General features: G+C 41.6%; 1 protein-coding gene across 1 annotated transcript in view; it reads right to left on the reverse strand.

Annotated features, from left to right (window-relative positions):
- Positions 1–18,246, reverse strand: part of PCMTD1 (protein-L-isoaspartate (D-aspartate) O-methyltransferase domain containing 1) — a 40,739-nt gene extending 22,493 nt beyond the window's left edge. Inside the window, exons 1-2 of the mRNA XM_064706085.1 lie at positions 17,998–18,246; positions 494–921 (exon numbers count right to left, since the gene is read on the reverse strand). Of these exons, the coding sequence (XP_064562155.1) occupies positions 494–800 (307 nt within the window). The 5' untranslated portion in view covers positions 801–921; positions 17,998–18,246. The remainder of the gene's footprint in view (positions 1–493; positions 922–17,997) is intronic.
- Positions 18,247–21,392: the final 3,146 nt, after the last annotated feature.

Consider the following 21,392-nt stretch of genomic DNA (forward strand, 5'->3'; position numbering starts at 1 on the left):
TTTTAAAATAACTGTTTCCATACTGACACAGATTTATTTTTCAGTTAAGTTTCTTAAAGAGAAATAAATTAACCTTTACAATTTAGATTTTCCCTTCCATAAACTGAAGATCAAAACAGTAACCTACAGAAAAGGCACAAATAGAGTGCAAATGCAGATGAAAATTTTAGGCTTCAAAAATTGTTCCACTCTACCTTTCCCTTTTAAACAAAAATAAGGACTGCTCCTTCCAAATGAGAATTTTAAACTACAGAATGCAGGAAGAATTGCCTCTTCCAAAACATCCAAGAAATGTCACCAAATTAGAGCACCAGTGAACTGCTTGTAGATAAACTATTTTAACAACACATCTCAAAGAGCCAGCCTTATGTATGTTACTGTCATTGTTAAAGAAGTAAAAGTAAGGTTTTACAGGGCTTGCATAATCTTCTAAAATATTCAAACCCACTATATTTAAATAAAAACGTTCAGGTTACCTAATATTAATAATTACCTAATATTAATCCCACCATTGTACTCAAGTATCCGGTTCCACTACCCAGATTTAGAAAAGACAATCCAGGCTGAAGTTTCAGTGCTTCCATGACTTCAGAATAAATGCAAGGTGCTGACAAGTGTATATTTCCATGCTTCCAGGCCAAGTCTTTGTAAGCATTGTCCCTGTACCCTTCCAGGTAATAATCACCACGATCAATAGCTCTGAAGGCTTGCTCCACACTCTCTGTACGAATGTACTGAGCTTCTTTCAAGTTATCAATTAAGTCATCGTTGTCTTCTCCAGCACTCACAGCTCCTCCCATGCTGAACTTCTGTGGTAATTCAATTAGTTTGCAAAATACATTAGGAGCAGAGTTTTCCCAAAAGTGTATGTTTGTAATGGAGTCTCAGCTGTTTTTCAGAAGGACATCACAAGTGAATTTCCTGCAAAACAAAGAAATTAACAGCAATTAGCAAGCAATGCAATATTGTTAGTAGTGGATAACTTTACGAAGCAGAACTAAGATGCAGGACAGCTAGTACTCAATCAAAATTCTGCCCCTCAGATTTTTAACTCAAAGTTTAGAAACATGGGCTTTATATGTCAGCAGGGGCTGTCTACATTATGCAAACCCTTATGCTGCGCTGCTTGCTAGACACTGCAAACCCTACAGTGCTAATAACCCTTTACCCATGTCACACATTTGAGGGGCACCTACAGGACAGAACTGCCTTTGGGTGAGTTCCTGTCCCATCCTGAGAGCTAAGTGTCCAACAGCAGCTTGAGCGAGTACCAACTTAGCTAATTTTGATAGGAACTTAGTTTCCATTTGCTAAGATCACCCCATGGGGGAAACAAAGCCCAGGAAGAGATGATGTCCCAGAGATGCTTCTCAGATGTTCACTTTGGAGCTGAAACAGAATACTAGTGCAGATACAATGGCACACTGCTCTCTTCTGGAATCAAAACAAAAAAAAAAAAAGCCCTCCAAGTATCTGAGCCCCTCCTAATCCTTAAGTACCTGGAAATGTTTAACAGCTTGCCAGCTCATAAGTGTATTTCTACACAGCACACTGCAATAAGTAATATTTACTTCAAAATAATTCCTTCAGATCTTTATTTTATCATTTATTTCATTATGAATTACTAAACTCAAAATCCAGATACTAAAATTTTTAATGTTGAATGAATTACCAGTAAAATAGCAACAGAGACTAGGAGACAGGAGAACAGGAAGTTTAATGCATCACTCCTAGGTGAATAGAGTACACAGTGAATAAAGTTGGTAACACAACTTTTAGCTTTTGCTCAGTAGTGTTTACCAAAAGCCAAGAAGTACTTTTTCATTTCCTACACTCTGCAGTGCACAGGCACACAAAACCAGGAGGGAGCATGGCCAGGACAGCTGACCTGAAATGGCCAAAGGGATATTCTACACCATAGCGTGTCATGACCAGTATATAAACGGGGGGAGTGGAATATTGAGGGCTATTAAAGCTCTGGTCAATCAGAAGTGAAATTATGACTGTTCACCATTCAGCTGTGTGCTTCCCTCCGAAGCAAAACTAATTCCCACTAACATTCTCAAATGGAAAGAGGTAAAAAGTCATCACATGCAGTTATCCAGCAAAAAACCATTTTGATTAAAGCAGAAAAAACAGATGTTGGAATACCCTAGTGCTCCACAGCAGAGTAAGCAGGCCTGTGCATGTTCAACTGCATAGGAATATTTATTTCTGCTTGTGAAAAAACTACAGGACAACTTAGACAGAAAATGTGAAACCTGAGAGATTTTTTTTAACTGTAGGTTATAAAAATATTCCACCCCTATTTGTTTGTCTGCACTTGCACCACACCTGAAGGTTTAATGAACCAAATTATGATACTTCAGTTAAATAATCTGCAGTGACTAAAGCATCGGTTTTGCCATATTTCACACTAAAAAGTTCATTATTATCTTGGGATATGTTTGGAAATAAATTTAACTAAAACCACAAAGATAAGAACTGAGTTTCGTAAAGACTAAATTCAGCTGCTACGTTTGAGAAATGGGAATGCTGCTTTCAGCTCTTCCTGCGGGATGCACCCACCACCTCGCACCAGCAGATGGAGAACTCGGCTAACCATCAGCACTGCGCCAGCAAACGCGCAGAGCCCGCCGATGGGAAAACCTAAAGCTTTAGCATTTCCATCAACAAGTGTCTTCACTGCTGTCACATACCATTTAGATCCTGCAAATAACATTTTTCTAATTTTCAATACACATGACACAGCAACAGACTTTTTTTAGATATTTGGTAATTTGTATTCCTGGCATTATATGATGGCTCAAGTTATTGCAGTATCACAAGACTTTCTACTGATGACACCCACCAAGTGCCTCAGCTTCAGTAATGGTTCTCACACAAAATCACGCAGCCAAGAACAGAAAAAGTGTGACTGACAGCATGACATTGAGGGAAGTAGGGGAGAAAGAGAAATGGAGTCTCCTCTCAAGAATGAGACACAGCAAACCAGCACGGCTATTTGGCAGTGCAGTTGAAGGCTATATATCATTCTGGACACACTGCCCCCATCTGAAGAAGGTGATATTAAGCAGATGAGAGTGATGGTGTTTAGGCAGATACCAAGCCTACGTATCTTGGTTTGGTTTGCATTCCTTACTCATCTACAGTGTTCTACTCTGCACTCTACAGGTAGGCAAAAATGCTGCTCAATGGAAAGTATTTTTGCTCAAAACCAAAAAATGCCCTAGGAAGTGAAAGAAATAGACCTTTTCACAAGAAGTGGCCTCTTGTGCTGCAGAGAAATACTTTTTGATAGTTTACTTTCCCCAAAGCTTTTAAACACACAAAAGAAAACATCTCAGAAGTCATTTTAGCACAGCTGGAAAAAAAGGGCAAGTTAGTCAAATCTTCCTTGTGACAGCTGACCCAGGACAAGATAAAAACAGCAGAGCATACTATGATAAAACTTTCTACACAGTTGAATGCTCATCAAAAACATCCTGTGAAGCTCCTTGATATTAAAATTGAAACACATGCAGTTCACAAAGAGCACAAGCAGCATTCTGATGCTTATTACACCAAAAGTCATAGCAACTTCACAAGAAATATGAAGGTTTGTCCAGTTAACAAAATGCAGCTATTGCTTTTAGCCTTAGGAATCTCTGGAACACACAACCCAACAGAAATTACAGTGTAGGAATTAAAATTTCAATATAGTCTTGATAAAAAATTAACTTAGTAAAGCCAACTGTAATTAAAAAAATCTTAATTTTCCATTCCATACTACTCATAATTTATTTTCAGAAGCTGGAACCCTATCTTGAAGTTTCTTATATTCACAATAAAAATGAAATGGAAACATACTTTCCAATTTCTCTAACAATCCACCCAATTGTGTAACACCACCACCTCTGACCTGTTTCTGACCTAACTTGTAACCAATTTCAGTGAAATACATTAAATAATTTCTGGGTGTTTTTTGACATTTTTCCTTTTTTTTTTTTTTTAAATATTGTCACATTGATTGAATATGTATTTTTTGGCTATGTGGCTAAGAAGAGATGACAATCTGAGTGCATTTTTATTCTTCACTATTTTATAAGATATGCAAAACTCTCAGCTGAAAGGTTAGTAATGAGGTATAAGGTTAGCCAAGTTTTTTGCCAGCTTTTAAAGGGACACAAGTTTTGCATGTTTCAGAATTTCTACAAATGTATTTGCACTTCAAATTAATTTCCTGGGCCACTAAGGAGTTGCACACGTTCTTAAAGACAGTTTAAATACCATGCTCCAAGGTATCCAGTTAATTTGCCAGACAAAACCTCATTGACACTGCTAAATCCATATAATTTCAAGTACCTTAAAATTAACTATCTTGTAATACTGACTCCATATAGACAACTACAATACATGCTACTTGAGCTGACTTACTTGATCCTTGCTTTGTTTCAAAGAACACAGAATAACAAAAAAATAAACGGAATCAGCCATATTTGAAGTCTCCTCCTCACAATTAACACAATTTTCACTAACACATCATCTTGGAGAAAGATGACACTGAATCAGGAATGTGATACATTACTTTAAAGTCATACATAGAATACAACCTTGCTTTGTGAATTCTCCCTCTTTCCTGTCAGAGGGAGAAGACAGCAGTAAGTCTGAGCAGCACATTAATATTAGAATTCAGCTGTCCAGTTTCCCAAAAAGGAATATTCTGCAACTGGCAATAGAAGGGAATTAACCACGAATGCACACACAGGCCTGAAATACTTCAATCAAGTTAACAGTTTCAGTTTACTCATAGAAAAAATCAGCAACATTGCTCTAATCAGCAGAGATTTAAAGTTCCCCAGGCTACTAATCAAGTATCAGGCCTACTCCCTTCTGTCCAGACTCAATACATAATACCCTAGCAGCAGTTATGAACTCAAGATCTTGTTTTGCCTGTCCTCATTCCATCCAATGACTCCTACAACCACAGGACTCCACTTTAAGTTTAGCTTCCCTTTTTCTCCCAAGTATAATAGTGACTCACACAAGGAAATTCAACCTCAAACTGCAGAGCTGAGCTTAGGATTTCAGCAGGAGTTTTCAAACAAACAGTATGATTGATTATGATCTGAAAGGAAAAGAATAAGTCTAATATTACTTTCACCCAGCGAAGACTGGAGAAAACCAAAACATGAAGTATGTGCTGGCAGTAACTGTAGTAGGTGACTACAAAATTAACAATAAGATGTGGGACACAGAGGTATTTAACAAAGAAGTCTTCATAAACATTTTTTAAAAACTTTTACACCTATATTTGCTACTAAACTGATATTAAAGACAGCAAAAGGTTTACGTGCTTTGGAAATCCAATTATGAGAACCTTCTCTTCCACAGCTATTTGTTTTGTCACTCCAAGCAGCTATGAAAGAAGGAAACCTATTGTTTTTTAGGATATATGATGCTACTTGGTGCATTAAGGAAAACTCTACAGAGAACACTGCACACTTTAAAGTCTATACTCAAGACTAATCTTACTTAAAAACATTCACTGCCAAACTGCTGCTCAGTGGGTCACTTCAAGAAACTCTTCAAGTTAAATAGAAACAAGTACAAAACCAAGTAGAGTCAGCTGTGCAGTGCACTCCACAGAGCATACTTCAAGGTTCTTTGCAATATGGCAATGGAACAAAAAATAAACCACAGGATTAGTGTTAAGTCAAATGAATGTAAACAGCTACAACTACTGACTTAACCTGAATTGCATTGACCTACTTGGGCAGAAAATGTTTGTCAAGTCTGATGTAAGCTTAAGCCCTGATCTTCCTGTTTGGGTTTCCAACAGCTGTTTGTACAAGATTCCAGGTATGTGCCTGCTTTCACTCTTCTTCCACCTACAGTCACCTGAACACACTGAGCAGCAGACATGGTATGGCATTTCTCTCAAAAGAGGTACTGAAACTTATGGAACTCCTCAAATGTATGAGCAGCGACAAGCACATAAGCACATGATCAAATTAATTTAACCTTGGCAGCTACACAAGGGCATAATTTTGGAGTAACTTGCCGAGTAGCTACTGAACTCTTTTTTTTTTTTTTAATATTAAGACAGTTCACAGGAACTTGAGTAAAAAAAAACAATAAAGTAACAGATTTTGTTAGTTGTTTTTGTGTTTGTTTCATTGTTTTTCATTCTTCTTTGAACTTGGAGACATTCCTTTTCTGGTCTATACTGTCTCTTGTACTTGATTTGTTCTTCTCGTCTGGAATTCCATCTACCCTCTTCACACCGTACCAACAGTATGAATGCAGAAAGGAACATTTTTCTACACATGCCAGACCTGTTCTCAGGTATGCCAATAAAGGCATATTGAAAATTCAGTACCTTTTATTACAAAGCAAAGCAAACAATCCTACATACTTTCTGGACTAAAATTTTAATGTTCAACTTAACCCCACATCCTGACTTAGCTCTCCTTATTGCTTAAAATCTGGCAACCAAAAACTCTTCGCAAAGCTAAGCCTCTCAGGCTTCAGGAGCAGTTTCTTCTTCAAATATGGACTTCAAATACTAATTCAAATATAGACAACAGGTTGTACATATACCTTTATGACTGAATCAACACTAGCTCTGCCCTGAGTATTGTACAGTGTGCCATCAATTGCAGACTTCAAAATAATTAATATTGCTTCTCTACCCACAACAGTCCAAAACAATTTCTGTTGCTTAGCTGTAAGACAATGCACCAAAATGCTCTTATCTCTGGGGAGCCTAAGATGACTTAATAACCTTTTAAAGTTCCACTGAAGATCTAAGCAAAAGACAGCAGTTTAACCCAATGTTTAATATGCAGAAAGAGCCCCTACACTTCCTCTGATCCCAGTGTCCATGACAGAACCTGGCAGCCCTCTCCTAGCACAATTTGTAAAGGTCTCAGCTCCTGAGAGATGTGCCTACAGCTCTGTCTATTCCCAGGCCACAACTATTTTTAGTTTGTCCAGCATAAAGGAGCCAAAGAGCTTTATCACAGGCTGGTTGGGAGAAAGGGGAAAGATGAAAAGCTTCTCTTGAGGGCCTAACAGACCCACAGAAACAGGGGGTACCAGGTAATAGCAGTTTGTTCACTGCCTAAAATATCAGGACTTCACTAGAGATGAACTGATGATGCTTAATACATACAAATGTCTGATATTCACTGAGCCTGTCTCATGCACCTGTTTTGCATATCAGAAACTGCTGACTGTGCACATATTTCACAAATTAGTGAGCTACAGAGTGACCAGCCTGCAAAACTCATTGCCACAATACACAGCTTTGTAGAAGGATATTTAACAGAGTACTCATTTCAAGCAGGTTCATATAAGCCATAATAGGCAAATGTTAGGAATCAGAAGAACTGTAGAGTGATGTGTAAAAAGAATTGGTTCTGGTACATCTAATTCTGTTTGGCCTGAAAGGGCAAAGGCATAAGTGACACAACATTTCTGCAAATTTTAATATTGTGATCGCTTTCCATTTAAGACACCTTGATATATATATATATATATATATATACATATACACAAAAAGAACAATAGTGAGAGAATCAACATTTTTAAAACAAAACTTCTTTCTTTTCATAGAAGATGGTTAATAATTTAGTTTGGTTGACCACAACATAAAAATTATTCTCCTTGGAGTAATCATCAGAGAGTCCCTAGTAACAACTGGGGGATAGGGAAGGAGAATCCTCTTTTATAATGAAATAAAAAGCAGATTTTGTACAGGAAAGGAAATGTATTTTCCTAACCTTTTACCATAAAAGTTATATTTCTTAAGCGGATCAAGTCACACTTCATATAACTTTGACTAGGCAAAATGTGGCCCATGACAAAATTTTCACTATTTCAGCCAGTACTAAAGTTCAAAAACTTACTGCACATAAACATTTCAAGTTATTTAAATAACTCACTTCTAGCAGCAACAGAACAACATACGCCTGTTGCCTTTAGCAAAAGAAAACAGAAATGAGGTCAAGTGTAAAAATAGAAGATAGTTGCATTCCTGACACTTGAAACCTCATCTTGGAGCTATGCATTTACTTCAGTCTCCGCAAAGAAAAAAAACCAGGCCCAATTAAAAACAGAAATATCAATCAACTTTACCAACCTCCAAAGGAAACTAAATTTTTTGGTTTCTAATCTTCAGAAATGTATCTAAAAGCTTCAAAATAGCACACAATAGTCACAGCATAAACAAATATTGTATTACCATGAAGTTTACTTTCACAGCCTGAGAATCTCCACTTTTACTGATTATTTACAACCCCCTTTTATGAGATGCTAAACAATTTCAGGAAAAAATATATCCCAATTCTTCTGTGCTTAATTCTTAAAAGAGCACAGCGCAATACAACAGTATCTTTTGAGAAGTTGCTTTATTAGTTAGTCCTGTGATTCTCAAGAGCAAAGAATGAGTGAAGCCTACTCCTGTTTCTTGCTTCTCCTCCTCAGAACCACAAAACAAAATTCTTTCCCCACAATCTTCCAGAAGCATCACACTGGAATCACCATTTTTTTCAAATGTAACTTGTTCACTAACACTTGCACACTGAGTTAGTGTTTTATCTTGTCAAAGAAAGCAACGGATATCTACCCCACCTTCTTCTTTTTAATTCCCTAATCCTGCATATCCAAAAGCTTCAGACTTAAAGGATCTATATCATAATTTGTCTAAGTCTCCACACATACCATAAATCCATACACAGCACAACCTATAATGATGTGACTTTATCCATAAATGTCTACCACTTAGGACTTTCAATGCTTACTTTATATAAAATAGAGATCAATTTCCCTTTCATGGTTCTAACCAAAGAAAGTGATGATTTATTCAAACTTCCAAAACACACTCATTAAGTACAAACTAAATCTATATTAAAATTCTACTGAAGTCTTTAGTTATCCAGAAAAAAAAAAATCAACACTTTTCTTTACAATGTAAAAGGTTACAGCATTAATACTGCGATCAAAATCTGTTTCACAAAGGTTCATGCAAATATTTTATTATTCTTCCTACTTTGAGGTAATGTTTCAAAGTATTGCTTTTTTAATAGTATCATTTTAATTTACACCTCTGTGGCCAGTCAGTACCTTCCACCTTAAATTTTCCACAGGGCTTGCAAATGATTAAACAGATTATCTGCCTGCACATATCATAGTTAACTTTGTTGGGTTATGTGACAGAAAGCCGTTCTGCACACAAAGGAGCAGGGGTGGATTTACAAGTGGGGGAAACATGTGAATACCCTGACCCAGCCCTACCATCAGCTCTCTCCACATTCCCACTACCACCATGCCTCTCCAAGGCATTTCCCAGATCCAAAGGTGTGACTTTTACAGAGCTACAAAAGCAGCTCTGTAAAAGCTCCCATGGAGTGCAGGGGAAAGGGATTTGGGGATGGCACAAGTCCTGTGAGTGGATGCTTGGGAGAGGAACTAGAGGTGGGGAAAGGGAAAAATCACAGTGACTAGGGGAGAAACAAGCATGGGAAGCCACAGCGATATGACAAGAGGGATGGATCATCTGTCAGCAGGCTGCAGGTCAGTAAGTGTGTGCAGCTATGCCCTGCCTCTCCTGTCGGACTGTCAATCTCCTTTTGCAATTCTATCTTGGGCCTCTGCTTGGTGCCCATGTGCACCTACAAGACATGGAGTCAGACCACAGGTCACAAGGGCTGGTGAGTCTGAGGTGCCAGCAAAGCAGGGTGTGAGCTTCTGCAGGTCCAGGTGCAATCACCAAGCTGGACTGGCCAGCAAAGCAGGGAGAGTGGCCTTGGGACTGAGATGGGACACACCGGCCGAGTGAGGCAGCTGGAGGAACAGAGAGGGATCCAAGGTGAGCTGCTGGAGAATCTGTGGTGTTTGGGATTGGCAGCTAAACATGTGCATGTGCGTAAGAGGCAATGGGGCATAAACAGACCGAACAGTTCCAGGGTAGAATGAGTGCCTAAACCCAGTAACTGGAAAGATTTGTAATACATACACACATATGTGTTTGCACAATTCAGCTTGACCATCCAGAAAGAGTAACAGGATGAGGCCACTGGTGCTGTTTGTGCTTGCCTTAGTGCCATCTCCTGTGTTGGTGTGGTGGCAAATTATAGACACAGATGCTGAATACATCTGTTTGTTTGCTACTGAGAGTACGTGCTTAGCCTCACAACTCACTGCACCTGAGGCCATGGACACCTAAACTAAAAACTAGAAATACTTAAGCAAAACTCCTTACAGCCCTTCTTTAAAAACACAAACCAAAATATAAACACATTATAATTCTGAAGATGTTTCTGAATTACTGGTTTTCTTTTTCTTCAGGTATGAATCAAGTACTACTGTAAATGTGGCTCCAAAGTTATAATTTACTTACAGTACCAACAATGGCAGATGTCATCTGGGAAGGATTTGAAGCATTTGTGAAGGCTCCAGTAATCATTCCAAGATACTCATGCAAACTCTTCAGCAAGAAATGGTAGCTGAGAACCTTTTATCATTGCCTATATAGCACCTGTGCACTTGCACAGCTCACAATGATCATCATTCCCACAATCTTACTGTACCAGTTTTTTTGCAGTCATGCAAAGCACATGGTTTTCACCTTACATAAGTGTAGTTTACAGATACAACACAAGAGGTTGCTACACTCACACAACCTGATGTAGTTATATCATGGACAATTCCAATTTATCCAGAGCATGCCAGAATGGAGAAGGCAAATTTTATGCTGACTTTTTCTGACAACTGAATTACTTCAGAAAACATCACAGAATCTCAGGAAACTTGGCAGTAATGAGTCTTAGTCATGATGAATGCATAAAATTAACTGAAGCAAATAACAAGAGACTAAGGCCTATGGGATTTTATAATACTGCAGATGTCAGCTCAGCACAAGTCAAAGAAACTCAACAGCTTGACTTTTCTGTGTCTTTCCAATTTCACTGACCTTCTGACCGCAATAATGCCAAATTTAGACTTTCTTGAAGGAAGAACACAGCAAAGCTAAACAAACTGGACTACATGGAATGAAAGGAAAACCACAGCTCGTTCTCAAAAGAGTACAGGAAACAGTTTTGAAAATAAAGAGCAGGATCACATGCCCAGCAGAAGAAGAGCCAGCAAAACCCCACCCACTGAATCCAACAAGAACTACAACAGTAAACAAGAATTTCATGAGTCTCAGGCAAAGATTTTCAAATGAAAATCAAATCCTGTAATGGCAAACTGATGTACCAGTAGAAATACAGCATTCCTGATTACTTGAAGTTATTTATACTACAGAAATATTAGCCATTTATCAAAATTAAGCATCTCCTTTAGCAACTGCTTTGGAGTTCAGTCTTTCAGCAATGCTGACTTGCATTCATTTCAGTCATACCTATCAAGCAAAAACAACAGTTCTGAAAATATGATTAAGAGGATAGTGGCTCCCACAATCATTTCTTTTTTTAACTTTAATATACAGACCATGATATAACAGCACAGTCATCCTGACTGGGTTGAATAGCATTACTTGGCTTTTTCTTTTATATGTCAAGAAAACCACATGGTAATTCCCAAATATCTGCTATAAACACTTGCTATAGAAATAAAAAAAATCTCAAAATAGTAATCACGTCTCATTTTCTGCCAACCACATGGTCCTAATTCCTCTTTTAATGTTAAAACAACTACTTATAGGAATCAAGCCTTTCATCTGGGATGGGGATGCCACAGGCATATCAATTGCCAACTCTGATTCACTAGCTGACTATTACTATAAACAATTCCAATTACTATCACTTCACATGCAAAAACCCCACATTGATACAGAAATCTCCTTTTAGAGAAGCAGATTTGTCTTTTTTAAATATGAACAAATAATTAGGACATGTCACCTCTGAGATGATCTCTTTGAAATCTAGTTACCTTTCATTCCTGAAGACAACTAATAATCAATTATATTTGTTTTACTTGAAGAATGGTACCAATACATGCCTTTAATAGTCACATTCCTTTTGTGTCTACAGTATTACTGCATACTGCCTTTCACTACATCTTAAACTAGTATTTTAGAACAACTCTGATTTGACTCTAACTTTTACCATTAAATCTAAAATGACATTTGTAGACATCAGCTGGAAAAAAAAAAATCTTCCCAGTGACAGATGCCTCCTGGAGGAACATTATCCAGTATTACAAAGTTGTCACTGTTCATCCTGAAAATAGTTCTCAAGACTGCTTAATTTGCCATTAGAAATATGCACCTATCACTTAAAACTTTAACAAGCCAGCTGTTAAAAAAAAAAGGAAGAAATAATTATGATTACTGACAGCTTTAATAAGACTTATCTGTTTAGAAATCACAGAAAGAAAAGGTTTTGTAATAAAAACAGCAAGCTTCTGGTACTTGTGATGTGACATGAGAGCTCTAACACAGACCTCTAGTGCTATTTTAGGTGCTCATGCTAACTGTTGGCTACTTGGCCGGTGCCACAGCAACAATTAGTGCTAAACAACAAAACAGAAAACTCTTCTGGCCACATCCTGCCCTTGCTTCTCTGCAACTAAGTCAGAGGAGCTGCTCTTTCCGTGTCACTTAAGACTGCTTTGAAAGGAACACAACAGTTGGAACGGAAAAAGCAACCAGATAAAAGACATTATTGGCCAAAAGGGACCAGAAGAGCAAACCTGGAGACACTGACTTGCAACCAGTCTCTCATCACCAGGCTCTAAAAACATCCAGAACAGAGATCCTGTTTACAGTCTCTACACCGCCACAGAATTGCTTGGTTGTCCACATAGTCTCTGTTTATATGTGTCTCTAAACACACACCATCTCCAGTAAAGCATGCATGTCATCAACCAAGACAAGGGCTCTCTTCTCTAACTGCTGAGCTATCTCTAATTCAGATTTTTCCTGCCATCTTTTTGTTTTGTTTTTAATACTTCAAATAATGTAGGTCTCCAGTAAATCCTCTCATATCTAACAGTTCCATGCTGACAACTCTGATGCCCTGCAGCACCTCCATATAAATGTCTTTCATTCAGGATTAAAAACATGTCACTATCAAACCGCTTGAAGAAAGCCTGTTACCTTTTAAACCTGATTTTAAAGTTTTGTTGTCAAATTCTGAATTGTTTCCTCAAACAAGTTTTTCAACATTAATTCCAACTGTACTCTTTTGCACCCTAGAAACACAGCAAATCCAACTCTGCTTTGCAACTGTATGCTGAGCAAACACTACTGTGAGAAAATCAAGTGAAATGCTATAGTTGAGAGGCATTCCAAACCTCACCAGTTATGTAACCTTAACAACACTCACAGGATCTTAAACCTCCAATTGCATGCAACTCATAGAGCTCAATACTCTGCATTTGTAAAAGCAAGATATTTACATTCTGTCTTCACTAAACAAAACAAAGCCAGAGGTCCAAAATTACTGTTCATAAAATGCATTTTCTAAGCAGCCGGCTCCAAGAATTTTTCTGCCCCAAGACAGCCCCTGTGAGAAGTTCCACAGGAATTCCCCACTCAAGAACTTCACTGTATGAGAACACACCAGAACATGCAGCCTGTGAGTTCCCATGGTGAGTCCCGATGCCACACCTAATCTCTTTTAGGGCTGTGGATTTTGTCTTCCTTTGCTTATTTTAAGTGTTCTGTAATGACCTCTAAACCACTGTCTTTTCCTCACAATAAAGGACAATTCATACTTTTGTGCTTCAATTTAAAGAACTGATAAAATTAATTGAGAAATATGTCACATACCAATTGCAGTCACAATGTACAAGTGATAAAGACCCTACAAGTGTTCTCCAGACCTGTTTCCAACCCTATAGGTTCCAATACTTTTCTTCTTTTCAAAAATAAGTTTCTTTGGATTAACTGCTATTTTTAAAGACAATTTTGCTTAAAGTTTACTTTTACTTCTTACTTTCAACATTTCCAATAAGCTTCTGATCAGAAGTAGATTCAGCAAGAATCCACACACAAACATTCCATCAGTACTCCAAGCTCCTTGAAGTTAACATCACTGTCAACTTTGCAAGACTTTCTCTGAAACATGAAGTAGGCATGACATACCAGGACAAAAAGGACAGAAAACCAACACTCTTCTTCTGAATGCCAGCCAGCTATCTTTCAGTTCTACAAATATTATATTCAGCATCTTGAGCTGCTATAAATTTTATCCTTTCTTCAAGGACCAGAAGTCCAGCCCGAATTTCTTAACTAACACAGCAGCAGAAACTGCTTTAAGAGCTTGCATGAAGGAGGCCTGAAGGCTTTCATTAACATCCAGTGCACACAAATAAGGCCCAAAGGAATTGGAACACAGTAGTTATTTCCTGATGCTCTCATGTAATTATACCCATAATATTTGATATAACTACCACACTTCAGTCCTTATAACTCCATAAATGATGAAGCAGAACAGTGTGAACACAGTTCTGCAAAGCAGATACATTAAAAGAGTACTCCATCCAAAAAATCCACACTTGTTGAATGTGGATGTGTTGAAGAGGATGAAGTATGCAGATCAACTTCCAACCCTACTGGAAGATTCCTGGAGTGCCTTAAGCCAGTCACACACCTGATTATTCATTTGCAAAACATAATTGCATCTACATTCTACCCACTTTTGCTCTGAGGAGTTTACATTCTAAGTAGGTAAAACAAATGAGATTATATAAACGATGTCGGCATTCAAGAGTGCCAAGTTGGAGACTTCAAGGCACTTTTCTTACACAGAGAGCTAATTAATCATCAGCTCCAGAACATCACTTTCAGTTCAGCAGGGTAGAATAGCAGATCTCTGTGACATTCCTACTGAAAATGGGAACAAAGCAGGAAATGACAAGAACAGGTACATGTAGAGACACCTCTCATCCAGAAAAAAATGACTGTATTCTCAGGTGTTTCTCTCCATGCACCTCTAAGACTGGCATGAGCATTACCATAATGCTTAGTATTTCAGAATTGCTTTTAATGTATTTGTTCTGGGGAACTTTTGAAACACCTAATATAAACCTTTCTGAGACACTGCATGGGGAAATTTTATTGCCTGGCTCTGAGGGGAAAAAACAAGAACAATGCACTACAATGTGTTGCAGTAGGAATTCTGTGCTAATGTTTTCCAAGTTTGCCTTAAGACTTACACCTGCACTGCTATCATGCCTAAGAAGCCTACCTTCAGCTTTAGAATACACACTTCCATTGCAAAGTGCTTCAAGTTTACAGAAACACAGCCAAGTGACTGCTCTGGTACAGTCCACCACAGTCATGGAAACTACAACACATGCCTGACACTGAGGTCCTATTTTTAAGTCTCCTATTAGGCAGGAGCCTCTTCAAAAGGAGGTGCAGGTTGCAGCAGTCACTGACAGGCAAACATAAGACAACCAATAAAAACCACCAAACTGCCAAAATTATGATTACAAAAATGGCAAGATTTCATAATTTATCAATAGAATACTGCAAAATTGAAGCTGGTCAGTCACATATGTAAAGCAAATAATGCCACAGATTAGATGAAGCAAATCCAAAACGAAGGCCAATTAGAGAGGCACAGAGATTTTTACAAAAATTCTGGAGTGAAGATCAGAGATAATGCAGGGAAGGAACCTAACCCAGCACAGACACAGTGATAAAATCTGGCCATCCAGGACTACATCCAGCATTACATACTTTTTTCTGTTTCTGTGATTTCATTATATTCTCCTCACTGCAGACCTCCCAACAACATCCAATTGTATTTTCTAGCACTTCTGAGGGACACTCACTGTTGTAAAGAACATCTGGCTAAGTGTCCATCTCCAAAGCCCTTATTGTGGCTCTCTGACCTCACTCACATACTTCTAACATTCCTATCATTATATTTATTCACCCAGAGTCAGATAAAATACCAATCGATCTGTCACACATTTTTCCAGCTACAAATCCAAAATACTTTTCAAACTCTCCCAACAAATCAGGCAGGAGGTTCTGCAGAAGACAGCTCCATTTATCCAAGCCTGATCCTTTCCAGATATCTTCTGCCCAGAGTAAGGTAATGGTCCTGTTGGGGAAAAAAGCGTATAGCACATTATAATTCATTTGCAAGCAGAATGGATTAAGGTTACAAAGACATTCTCACCACACATTATTGTAATTTACTAACTCTAAGCACTGGATTTTTTGTGCCTTCCATCTAGAAAAGCATGCTCTGTAACACAGAGGTCACACGGTCAAGAGGAATTGGGTATCTTCATTAATTTGCTGAAGTGCTGACTAGCCTTATTCTGGGTATTTTTTGTGTGGGTCTCAACATTTGCTGCACTTTATGAGAAGAAACCATACATTCTTGCTAAAGCCTGCAGTTCAGCTGTGCTTGACCTATTACTTGACAGGAGTAAAAAAAAAATACCCCCTAGGAGAACACCAACTATGTTGGCACTGGCAAGTACTGCAAGGACACAAGCACTTTCCACACACTGGAGCAGTTTAGCACTTTCATAAAGGATTTGTTTTTAAACAGACAGCCCCTCACCCTTCCACCTTAGGTGTTTGTTCCCATTTTTGCTTTTGTTGGTTTTTGGTGGTTTGTTTGGTTTTTTTGTGTTTTGGTTTTTATGACAGAGCCGCATAAAGCAGGCCCAGGCTGCTGACCGAGTATCAAATAAATGCCAAGATTCCTTCTCCCTCGGCCCCCCTTCTCTTCCTGCAACTTCAGAGCGAGCCGCGGACAGCTGCCGAGGCCGGGGGAGGAGGGCGCACGCAGGGCAGAGCCGACCCGCACAGGCGCTGCGGAGGCGGCCCGAGGTTCGGGCCCAAGAGGAATCCCATTAACACCGCCGCAGACCGCAGCTCGGCTCCAGACGTGACCCCAGGACGCCTCCTCCAGCTGATAACAACAAAGAAAACAGACGGGAGGAGGAGGTGGCAGCCCCGGAGCCAGTTCCTGCTCCTCCCCTTAGTCTTCTCCCAGCCAAAACAGAGACCACAATATAAACAGAGACAAAATGTGCGTTTATGGCAAAGCGGGGGGCAGCGGCAGCCTGCTCCTTTTCCTCCGGCGGCTGCCGCCAGGAATGGCCACCGACCGACTCACCTTGGATTGCGGGCGAAAAGCGAAGTTATCGCGCATTTCACACACTTTATTTATGTAAACAAAGTATCTTACGCCTGCTGCAGCCGCACCACCTCCTCCACTCCCAGAAAGAGAAATACCCTGCATTAGCCCACGGGTTTTTATTGGAACAAAACACAATGTTGTCTCACGCACCCCTCAACGATGTCTCGGCCTGGAAGACGCAGTCCCCACAAACCCACGAGGTTGTTAAGACTCGACAGTAAAAAAAAGAAACAAAACAAACAAACCAAGCCCGAAGAAATCCCCCAAACCGCAGGCTTCCCTTCTCACTGCATTTCCTCAAAGGCGCAAAGCAAACGCACAGCCGTCACGGGGGGAGGCAAGGCGCGGAGCCGCAGCGGGGGACAAGCGCTGCCCTCACCTTGCCTGCACCCCCCCGCCGGGATCTCGAGGCTGGAACCTTCTCTGTTGTCCCCGTCCTCTCACAGCTCCCAGGCCCACGGCAGCTACACCAACCACCCCTCCTCCCCCCAACTCGTTTTGGGCCGGAGATTATTCATTACGCAGACGCCGCGAGGGGTGGCAAGGGTCGGGCAAAGGAGGAGGAGGAGAAGAAGGGGCTGCCGAGGGCGTACGCACACAGCCGGTCCTGTCCCTCCCTAGGGCGAGCCCTCGCCCTGTCCCGGCTGCACGAAAACAACGCCTCCCCCTCATCCCCCTTCCCCCGCGCCTGCGTGCGGGGCCCGCGGACAATGGGGAGCGGAGCGCCCGGGGAGCCAGCGAAGGGCAGGGGCCGCAGGGCAGGGGCCGCAGGGCCGCAATCTCCCCTCCCCCGCAGCAGCCCACCGTCCCGGCCGCCCGACGGGGCCGCCGCGCCGCACAGCGCGGCCGGAGCGCAGTTCTGCCCACCCCCCCCACAGTGCGGGACACTCACCCGTTCCGCAGCGGGCCCCGAACCCTGCGCTGGGCGGCACCGGCGAGATCCGCCTGGGGGGTGGGGGCGAGAATCGTAGACAGGAGAGCGCTCCGGCAGGCCGCGGGCAAACGGCCGAGCGAGGGAGGGCGGCGCAGGCGGCCGCGGGCCGGGGGTGCGCGGCTCGGTTCGGCGGCCGGTGCCGGTGCGAGGGACGGGACGGGACGGGACGGGGGAGGCGGGGCCCGACAGCTGAGAGGATGTAAACAGAGCGTCACGTGACCCCGCCCCCCGCGCGCGGGGCCGCCGGGCGGGGCGAGGCGAGGGCGAGCGCTGCGCCGCTCCGAGCTCGGTCCTGATTGGCCGCTCGCCCCCCGCGCTACAGCCAATGGGCGGCCGACGCTCGCGGCGCTCGTCACCAGTCGCCCTGGGGTCGCTGGGGGCCCGCACACTGCCTTGTCCCCGTGTCCCGTGTGCCCGCCCCCTTCCCGCCGGCCGGGCAGCGCTGGAAGCTGGCAATCCTTCCAGCGGGCAAGCCGGCAATCCCATGTGTTCTGCCCGCCGGCCGGGCAGCGCTACCGGCAATCCCGTGTGTCCTGCCCGCCGGCCGGGCAGCGCTACCGGCAATCCCGTGTCCCCTTCCCCGCTGGCCAGGCCGCACTACCGGCAGCCCCGTGTGCCCGCCCCACCGACCGAGCAGCGCTGCCGGCAATTCCGTGTGCTCTCCCCGCTGGTCTCCCGTGGGCTGCCGAGGAGGGACGGCAGCACCGTGTTGTACGGAAGGGCCGAGCGACGGCGGCAGCGCGGGTGGGCGGCCGGGGTCAAGCAGCCGTGCCAGGGGCCCGGGTTTAAAAACATGCGCAAGGTGCCCCCGGTGCCCGTCCGAAAGAGCTCCGCTTTGCTTTCTCATCTTCCTCTGCGGGACCCTTCCGTAGGGCCTCGCAAGGGGGCCAGAAGGTTCCCCCCACACCTCGAGAGAAGGGCACTCGGGCTTTTTGTCGATAGTTTGAAAAACTACAATAAGTGAGAGAGATCGCGGGGAAAGCTCAGAGAAATCATTAGCAATGTCAGAAAGCGTCTAAAGGGGGGCTGTATAGATGCTTAAAAGGTCTAGAAGGGATGCTGCGTGAAAAACAGCTGAGGTCATTTGGCTTGTTCTGTCTGGAGAAGAGACCGGGGGGAGACCTCACAGCAGGCAGCAGCTTCCCTGGGAAGGGGAGGGGAGCGCTTGATTTCCTCCTGATGACCAGCAAAGGGCCTGTGGGAATGGCATGGACATGTTGTGGTGGCTTTGGTTAGGTATAAGGAAAAGATTCTTCACTCTGAGAGTTGCTGAGGACTGGCACAGACTCCACGGAGAAGTGGTTAGGGCACTAAGTCTGATGTGTTTGGACAACACTCTCAATCCCATGGTGTGATTCTTGGTGTGGTCCTTTCTAGGGCCAGGAGTTTGACTTTGGTAATCCTTGTGTAACCCTTTCAACTCAGGGTATTCTATGATTCCATGAATTTGGGAAAAGAAGAACTACTGTGGAAGGAACAAGACATATAAAAGTAGGAAGTCAGGGAAGCCTGGGGCCCCAGTGCAGATTTGAAGCTCAAGGTGATGAAGAGTGTTGGGTCATTCTGAGCCCTGGTCTCAAGTGATGTTTCTCAGGCATTGTCTCGTTTGATCTGGTAAGGAGGAATGATGTGGGATTTGGAGAGTCAATGGAGAAGGTAGGCTTGGCTGGTGTTTGGGAAAATTAAGAGTTACACAGGTGTCAGGACTTGTAGCAACTTGGCTAATCTGTTTTTGTTGTGGAAAGAAATGAGAAAAGCCTGAGGTCAGTATCAGAAGAGGGATGACTTCAGGAACACTAAGTTCATGTTAACCAAATAATCAGTCAAAAGGTGTATTATTTAAGATTTCAGGCTAATGGATATGAAAACCTGAAGTTGAGTGGGTGTTATAATAAAACTAATCTGGATAACTTCTAGACATTTACAATGATAATTTAATCTAGAGTGTTGTAAGATCTGAGTGCTTTGTGAAATGCAGCTGAAAGGCGCAAAGATTTGAGCTTTAGCCAAAGTTTGAGTAGGGGTGGAACAGGATTTCTAACTAAAAGTCCTGAGAATTGAAGGACATAAAAGTGTAGCTGGTAGAAGGCCAGAAGTATTACTCTGTTGGGGGCAGGATTAGTTAATAGCTGGAGCACACAATGGTTGTAGATGACAACAACTGAGGTGAAGATAACTGGAAAAAAAGGGAGGGAGTTCCTTTTATGCCAGGACTCAGAAAGAAATAAGTCTCCTGTCAGTTGGACTGAGTGATTCAAATAGCACTACAGATTGCCACCCTATTAGTGATGCAACTGATGGCTCCTTCAATGAGAAATAAAAGGAGAATAAACACATAAGTTCAGTTTTTACATTGAAATATGCCTTGCATCATTGCATTAGTAAATGAATAATTTTTGCTGGCTTTGAGTATTGTAAGTTTGTTTCTATTAGGAATTTTTAGTTAGATGTAATAAGTGTGTATAATTCCCTGCCTATTGTATGTGTGATGGTTTCCTCCTCTTTGCGTCACATTTTAAATATTCTTGTGCCTGAGCAGCATGTAGGCATTACCTGTCGGACAAGGTGTACTTGATGAGCATTCAGTCAGGACAGAAGTGATGGCCATGTTTTGCTCATTCACTTTTAAGAGAATTTTTCAGATAGCTTTTTTCCCTCTGTAAATTACCATGCTTGCACTATTTTTTCTACTTGCGGTGAACATGGACATGCAATTAGGAAGGCCATTCTGCCATCTTATTTCAGAGCTGAAAAGAAGCTGCAGCATTCAGGTCTAGCAGAAAATTCTACTCAGGCATGTCTAGTTCTCCAAATCTGTTCTAACTCCTGTCCATCCATTATCAAAAAAGAAGTAAGGTGTGTGTTTTCTGATGCAGCATGTAACTTTTGCATCTTGGTGTGAAAGATACGTATTATCACATTTTAAATTTGAGATGTGCATAACTTGGGCAAAATTTGTTTTCATTTGAATCTAAGTTAATAGTCTCCAAAAAAGCTAAAGTATTATGTGACAGGGCCATCAAAGCTCTGTATAAGCTTGCTAAGTTCAAAACCCTCATTTCCCACTTCCTACCTGAATGAAATTGAAATAACAAAACCCACTTCTTAACTGAAGCACCATGAACATCCTTTCATCCTCATAAAACAATGACTTAGGCTAAAGTGCCCCCCAACTTCATTATTCTGTGCAAGTTTGGGATGGTTTTATTGTATTTGCAGATTTAAGCATAATTTACTTTTTTGGTATTTTGTCCTGCTGCTTTGTTATTTTTTCATGATCATGTAGATAAAGTCTGAACTATGTGGAAGTCTCCAGTGAATCTTCATTCTGTGCTTCTGGTGAAGGTTATAAC

This window comes from Zonotrichia leucophrys, chromosome 2 (genome assembly GCF_028769735.1).
Source record: "Zonotrichia leucophrys gambelii isolate GWCS_2022_RI chromosome 2, RI_Zleu_2.0, whole genome shotgun sequence".
In the NCBI taxonomy this organism is placed as follows: domain Eukaryota; kingdom Metazoa; phylum Chordata; class Aves; order Passeriformes; family Passerellidae; genus Zonotrichia; species Zonotrichia leucophrys.